The 7,388-nt window shown below is 48.6% G+C and overlaps 1 protein-coding gene across 1 annotated transcript; it reads right to left on the reverse strand.

Annotated features, from left to right (window-relative positions):
• Window positions 1-1,906: 1,906 nt before the first annotated feature.
• Window positions 1,907-5,700, reverse strand: gmnc (geminin coiled-coil domain containing). The gene is made up of 4 exons (XM_047594692.1): window positions 5,557-5,700; window positions 5,166-5,230; window positions 4,581-4,697; window positions 1,907-2,916 (listed from the first exon to the last, which is right to left on the reverse strand). Exons 1-4 carry the CDS (start codon window positions 5,642-5,644, stop codon window positions 2,206-2,208), a joined length of 981 nt encoding a protein of 326 aa, XP_047450648.1. The 5' UTR covers window positions 5,645-5,700; the 3' UTR covers window positions 1,907-2,205.
• Window positions 5,701-7,388: the final 1,688 nt, after the last annotated feature.

A 7,388-nucleotide genomic window follows, 5' to 3' on the forward strand; every position in this document is an offset into this window, starting at 1 on the left:
AATCATCCATCATCCATCAATCATCCATCAATCATCCATCAATCATCCATCAATCATCCATCATCCATCCATCATCCATCATCCCTTCATCCCTGATTCATGACACATTAACCTCGTTAGATAACGACCAATCAGAGCAGAGCAGGAGGCCGCCTCCTTCTTCTCCTCCTCTTCACCCTCTACTGGTCCCTCGTTCTTCTCCCCACGTCCTGCTCCTCCTCCTGGAGGAGTAACATGTCTCTCTCCTCCTCGTGTCTCATTAGTGTCCTCGTCTCAATCTGTTGTGTCGTATGTTTTTGAGAACGTGGTCTTGGTCTCGTTCCCCCGGTCGTTCTGGGTGAGATCGCGTTTCATTGGTCCGGCCTCTTTAATGACCCTCTCCTCCTCTTCCTCCTCCTCCTCCTCCTCCTCCTCCTCGTCCTCCTACAGGAGTAACGTGGCCGGCCTGTGATCCAGAGCGTCCCTCCTTTCACATTCCTGCCAGAGCCTCCAATCTGTTGGACATCTGTCATTAGAGACAGACCACCGGCCTGGACACCGTCCCCGAGGCCCCGGGGACAGAATAACAACCCACCGTGGTTACCTGGGGGGGGGGGGGGGGGGGGAGGAGGAGAAGGAGAGGAGGAGGGGAGGAGGACGGGGGCGGCGTCTCCAGGGACACGACGGCCTCCTGTTGTTCCCGTGGATCAGGAGGAGGAGAGAGAACAGGGATGAAGATGGTCAGATCCGTTGCCCCGGTAACAAAGTTAATCAAACACAGATTTAAAACCTGCAGATGGATCTCATCAATCTGCCATAACATTATGACCAGGGACAGGGTCCTGGTCTGGATCAGAACTGATCTGGAGACGACTGTAATGGAGCCTCCTTCACCTCCTTCACCTCCTTAAACTAGTGTCTCATCTCGTTCTATTTGGTTTGATCTTGTTGTTGTGTCGTTCTTTCTTACTTTAGCTTATTTCATCTCATCTTATTTTTATCTTTATCGCGTCTCTTTGCTGAACCAACACAATTTTTATTTTAATTTTAACTTAATTTTTGATTTTATTTGTTTTTATTTTAATTTAATTTCTCTTTGAGTTTTAATTTTATTTTTTTTAACACTTTGTCTTTTAAATGTTGAAATGTTTCCTGATATATTTATATATTTATATAATATTTTAATGATGAGAGGCAGTAAAGTTTAATCTTGGTCTGAGACTCTGGATTTACTGAAGCTCTTTGTGTGTTTAGACTCGTGTTCCCTCCATCCACCCCGACCTCCTCCTGGTGTCTCATCGAACAACGTCCAGAAAGAAAAACACCAGATTTCACATGAAAACATTTTATTACAACACAGACGACACTTTAACACAACCCTCAGTCAGTCCCCGGCAAAACATTATGACCACTGACACGGCTCCTGTCAGAGGACGGAACATATGTTAGAGAGTTAGTTTAACGAGGAGGAGGAGGAGGAGGTGGAGGAGGTCCAGTCAGGGTGTCCATCTGGACCTCTGGACCATAGAGACCTGGTGGTTCTGGTCTGAAGACCTGAAGCAGGACCTAGAGGATCCGGTGCTGACATCACAGACTGTGAAGGAGGTCCTCATGTTAGGCAGGTGGTCGTAATGTTATGGCTGGTACAAATGGCAAAGAAGAGATTTTAAGGCAGTGACGGTTTTCATGTGTGGGTCCTGGTCCTGGTCCTGGCCCTGGTCCTGGTCCTGGTCCTGGTCCTGGTCCTGGTCCTGATCCTGATCCTGATCCTGATCCTGGTCCTGATCCAGGCCCTGGTCCTGGTCCTGGTCCTGGTCCTGATCCTGATCCTGGTCCTGATCCAGGCCCTGGTCCTGGTCCTGGTCCTGGTCCTGGTCCTGGTCCTGGTCCTGGTCCTGATCCTGATCCTGGTCCTGATCCAGGCCCTGGTCCTGGTCCTGGTCCTGGTCAGTCTGGCAGTGTCTCTCAGTTTAAACTAAATATTTAACATCACAGAGAATAAAATGAAGAACTGGTCTGAGGTGGATCGGTACTGGGGTCAGGAACTATCTGAGGCCCCTTCACTAACCCCATCTGGTCTCTAGAGTCCAGGTCTGGAGGTGGTCCCAGACCCCCCTTTAGAGGTGCTGAGCCCAGAGTCCAGGTCTGCAGGGAGACATAACGTCTCTGTTTAAAGAGGACATGTGTCCGCGACCCTGGACCTGAACCTGTCCGTGTCCCCCCAGCCTATGGTCCTTGTCTGGGGACCCAGGTGAAGTCCCACCGGCCCCCGGTGTCCCTCCGGACGAAGGCCTGTCCCTGGGGGAAGCTGTGGGTCTTGACGCTGCTGGATGGACTGAGGGACATGCTGAAGGCTAAGTCCGTCCGGCTGAGGGGGGTCCTGGGACTGGACGGACTGCAGCTGCTGATCGGGGTCCAGGTCTGGTTCTTTGTGGGAGTGGACGTGGACCCCGGGTGGAAGTAGAGGGTCTCTGCTGGGGGACTGAGCTGGACCAGGTCCTGAGATGGAGTCTGGACGTTTGGCGTCAAAGACCAGAAGTCCAGAGGTTTGGTGGGGTGTCCCGTGAAGGCAGTGGACAGGTGGGACGGGCCGGCCCGTCCAGAGGCAGTGGGGTCCCCTGGAGACCTGGAGGACGGCGTGGACGTGGTGTCTTCAGGGGACGAGGACGGATGGACGGCAGTGTCCAGGACTAGACTAGTACTGAGGTCGTAGTCGGAGGACTGGGGGGACGTATCGATGGTGTCTCTGTCCTTCAGTCCCAGCGTCCGTAGGACCCACAGGTCCAGGTTTGGTTCTGAACCCGAGGACTCGGAGCAGAACTCGGCCGTGAGGTTCCTGCAGACCCTCTTAGAGACCTGGTGGGGGGACGATGGGGGGACATGACTCAGGGACGCCAGGCTCCTCTTCAGCTGTCTCCTCCCATCAGAGGACAGCTTCTGAAAGAGACACGAAGACACAAAGAGACTAAAACAGACGAAAGTCCATAAACTGATTTACACATAAATTAAATGAAAATGATTGAAAATCTTTGCTCGTTTTTTCATCAATGAGCTGAAGATGTTTCTTAGAGAAGCAGCTGAATTGTTCCATTAGAAACGTCCTCTGTCTTTTAAGGTGCAGTCGTGTCCCAGGAGGACGGTCCCCAGGAGGACGGTCCCCCCAACCCTCCACCTACCGGCCCATAACCTGTCCCCCCCCATCAGGCTTCATTAGGCCACGAGGAGTAAATGTGGAGGACGAGTCCACATCATGGATTCATCATCTCGTAAAACATCGATTCGATCGATTTTGGATAAATTTCATTTAAATTGTGCAGCATCGGTTCTTAGGGCATGAGATGGATTTTCCCCGTGAAGTTAACCCAGTAAACTTGTGCCTGATGCAGCAGTGACGCGTTTACGTCCAGCGTGCAAGATGGCCGACGCAGGTAAAACCGTCCCAACTAAAGTCTGACGTCTGGAGCCATTTTGGATTTAAATCAACAAAGGACAAAGAGTCGGATCAAACCAAAGCGGTTTGTAAGATCTGTGAGGCTGACGTCAGTTATTATCCAAATTCTACAAACCTCAGAAACCACTTGACGAGGTTTCACACTGCGCTAACGTTAGCTTTCGACAAACTGAGGGAACCACTGACATCACCAGCAGATTCTCCGCGGGTCATAAACAGATTTACTCAGTGGTGGAAAACGAAGGCTTCAAGCGGCTCGTTCATGTGCTGGATCCACGTTACGTTATCGTGCAACGTAAACATGTGACTGAAACTTATGTTCACACGTGAAAAACCACATCCTAATGAAAACGCAGCCAGCAGAGATTTGATGTAACTTCTGACACATGGACCTGACGGTGACTTCTCATTACATTAGTGGAGCCTCATGTCTCATGCTACAGACCACGAGGTCTAGTTATAAAGATAATAAGTTGACTCTGTACAGGACCTTTGTGTCATATTGTCACTGCAGAAAGAAGCTGCTTAACTCCTGATCATGTCAACGAGCTCCTTCTCCTGCACGAGAATCTCACATTTACCGAGTCAGGACCAAGTCACAACAACGACTCTTTAAGTTTACTTCTAGTTCTGTTACCATTGTTGTGTTCTAGTTCACTTTCACTTTAATTCCTTTATAATTTCAAAGCTGCACTTTTGAGATTTGAGACAGTTTCGTTTACAGCTGAAGTTGAAACTGTTCAATTTACAAGTTTGCACTTAAAACCTGTTGTTGATGGTGAAAAGAAGAAATAAAGCACGTTTGTATTTTCTAACACAGTTGAGCCGTTTTCAATGTTTAAGAAAAGACTGAATCGAATTGTGATTAATTGATTCTGGACCTGATGGATCAAACATCCTGATGAAACTCAGCCATGAGATCAACCTGAGCCACCACCAGGATCCACAGCAGCTACACAGGGTCACTCAGACTGGACCAGGCTGGACCAGGACCGAGGGGGTCGACCCAGCACAGGTCCACACGGGTCGGCTACAAGCACCTCATGTCCCACAGGAACCGCGTCCCGTTTGATCCGTCTCTGTGGACGTCCTGGTCCTGGTCTCTACAGTAACATCATTAGTGATGATGGTGATGGAGACGCACACAGACCTTTGCTTTCTGCTCCAGGTTCCTCACGAAGGAGGAGCTGAGGAACTCCCTGAGTTTGTTGTTCTCCTCCTGCAGCCTGACCACCTCCTCCTCCCTCTGCAGCAGAGTGTCCTGGAGCTGGAAGGAGACGCAAGGACAGGAGGAGGACATCAGCACGAAGACAAAACGTCTCAGAGGAGGGGGGGGGACACAAGTTATCACACAACCCTGGACCTGGACAGGAACTACAGAGACACTGAGACAGGAACTACAGAGACACTGTCCTCTACAGGGAGAGACAGGAACTACAGAGACACTGAGACAGGAACTACAGAGACACTGTCCTCTACAGGCAGAGACAGGAACTACAGAGACAGGAACTACAGAGACACTGTCCTCTACAGGCAGAGACAGGAACTACAGAGACACTGTCCTCTACAGGCAGAGACAGGAACTACAGAGACACTCTGGTTGTAAATGACGTCCTGAAACCAAGATGGCTGCTCCTGGTCCTGAGATCTTTTGGCTTCACTGATGCTGCCTGAACGTTAGCCTAGCGTTAGCATGTGGAACCCGGTGGAACCGGATAAAGTGATGAAGTGGTACCTGTTGGTTCCTCTGCAGGTGCGGGGAGAGCTGCTCAGACCACATGAAGCTGCCCGGAGGAGTTCCTGACACACAACACAGACACACAAGACGTTGTTCATGAATGGAGACAAAACAAAGTGACCAGGAAGAAACAAACAGACTCAGATCTGCACATTATTATTATATAGACGTGTATTTGTCTTATATATCCTCATGTTACTTTATATGTTTATTACATTTTCTTATATATTCTTGTGTTTCCTTATATTGTTGTTATATATTCTTCATTTCCCTTCAGCGCCACCTAGTGGCCAGAGTTTATCCAGACTGAGTAAACCCAGATGATTCTGAGGGGATTAGAGTCTGGAACCAGGTCTGATGAGTCCGGGACGTCCCAGCCTGGACTCACCCCATAAACCTGGCGCTCCGTCCCGCCTCTGTCCCAGGTCACGGAGGTCAGCGGGGACACTCGTCCAAAAGGACGCCAACGTTTCCATGGAGACGTCAACAGTGTCAGGGACGAGGGCCGAGTCCTGGAGCAGGAGGTGATGATGAGGAGGGGGGGGGGGGGGTCCCTACAGAGAGATGAAGAGAGATGAATGGGGGTGAGGGGACGGGGGGGGCGGGGGGGGGGCATGTCTTTGTGAGGACATTTTGGCCTAAAGATGCTTCAAAAAACTGGTCCTCACAAGAATAGAAAAACACAAGGTCACAAGCACAAAACACAAAAATGTGGACACCAGGAGACACAGAGACACTGTCCCTTCTGTCCTCTCCAGAGACACTGTCCTCTCCAGGGACACTGTCCTTTCTGTCCTCTGCAGAGGCACTGTCCCCTACAGAGACACTGTCCCTTCTGTCCCCTACAGAGACACTGTCCTCTACAGAGACACTGTCCTCTGCAGAGACACTGTCCCCTACAGAGACACTGTCCTCTACAGGTAGAGACACTTTCCCCTACAGAGACACTGTCCTCTGCAGAGACACTGTCCTCTCCAGGTAGAGACAGGAACTAAACAGAAACACTAAATTATTAGAATCAGTCTTTTCCAGATCAAAGTGTCCACATATTTTTGGTCAAGTCACCGCAGATAAAAATAAAAATGAAAACTAGAGAAAATAAAATGATTCAAACAAATAAACTGAAACTTTTTTTTTCTTTTTCCTGTTTTTTAATGTGAAATATTTTCATATAAACATCTTAGATCAAACTGCAGCTTCAGGAGAAAATTTAAAAACCATGTGTGTTTATTTCCTGCAGTTAAATTTAAAATCAATCTTCTAGCTGCTCCTCTCCTTCTTCTCCTCCTCCTCCTTCTTCTCCTCCTCCTCCTCCTCTTCTTACTGCTCCTCTTTTAAATTATCCTTTAAAACTCTTTTAGTAAAATCTACTGAGACTCACTGAACAATCTTCCTGGTCCCGGTGCGGACGCTGCGTCAGACTGCGCGTAAAAAGTCTCCAAGAAGAAGAAGAAGAAGAAGAAGAAGAGACGGATCGATGGTTCCGCTCCAGAAAGTCCGGACAGCAGCACAGCTGAGAGAGACCGAACCGGACTCGGAGACCGGACCGCGCTGACAAGCGGAGTCTGGAGCAACTGCGCGTAAAATGTCTCCAAGAAGAAGAAGAGACGGGACGGATCGATGGTTCCGCTCCAGGACCGGACCGGACTGAGAGGCTGAGACCGGACCGGGCGGACAGACTGAGGCTGGAGCTGTGACTCCCACTCAGGTGAGGAGGTCCTCGGTCCTGGGACGTGACAGCTCAGCTCGTCCAATCAGCGGCGAGGACGGAGCCGGTGACGCTGCGCAGGCTCCGACGTAAAGGTGAGTTCAGAAAATAAAAGAAGAAGAAGAAGAAGTAGAACCATAAAACAACAATAATAATAATAATAATAATAATAGAGAAGAATTCATCGTTTATTAAACTTTACTCCAACATTAACACGAGTCAACTGATTTATAAACGAATTAACTAATTATGAACCAGTTACTCAGTCAGTGATTAATAAAACCATTAATAAACTATTTAAATGAACATTTCTACATCTAATTATATAAAGACGTGTTCATTCAGGTTTAGATCCAGATCGATTCAAACATTGTTCATGAGTTATTTGAGGTTCATAAAGATTAAACAGAGATTTAACAAAAGAGATTAAAAGACTCGAGACACATTTATTACAACTGTTCATGAGACATAAAGAAAAACAGCCTGATTAAATAAATATAACGACAGTAAAA

This window comes from Mugil cephalus, chromosome 9 (assembly GCF_022458985.1).
Source record: "Mugil cephalus isolate CIBA_MC_2020 chromosome 9, CIBA_Mcephalus_1.1, whole genome shotgun sequence".
NCBI lineage: Eukaryota > Metazoa > Chordata > Actinopteri > Mugiliformes > Mugilidae > Mugil > Mugil cephalus.

Excerpts from the sequence above, each read along its gene's own strand:
- gmnc (XM_047594692.1), bottom strand. The coding sequence starts at position 5,644 with ATGGAAACGTTGGCGTCCTTTTGGACGAGTGTCCCCGCTGACCTCCGT. Across the intron at positions 4,698-5,165 it reads ACCTGCAGAGGAACCAACAG|CTCCAGGACACTCTGCTGCA; the intron begins GTACCACTTCAT and ends GTCTCCTTCCAG. Across the intron at positions 2,917-4,580 it reads ACCTGGAGCAGAAAGCAAAG|AAGCTGTCCTCTGATGGGAG; the intron begins GTCTGTGTGCGT and ends TGTCTCTTTCAG.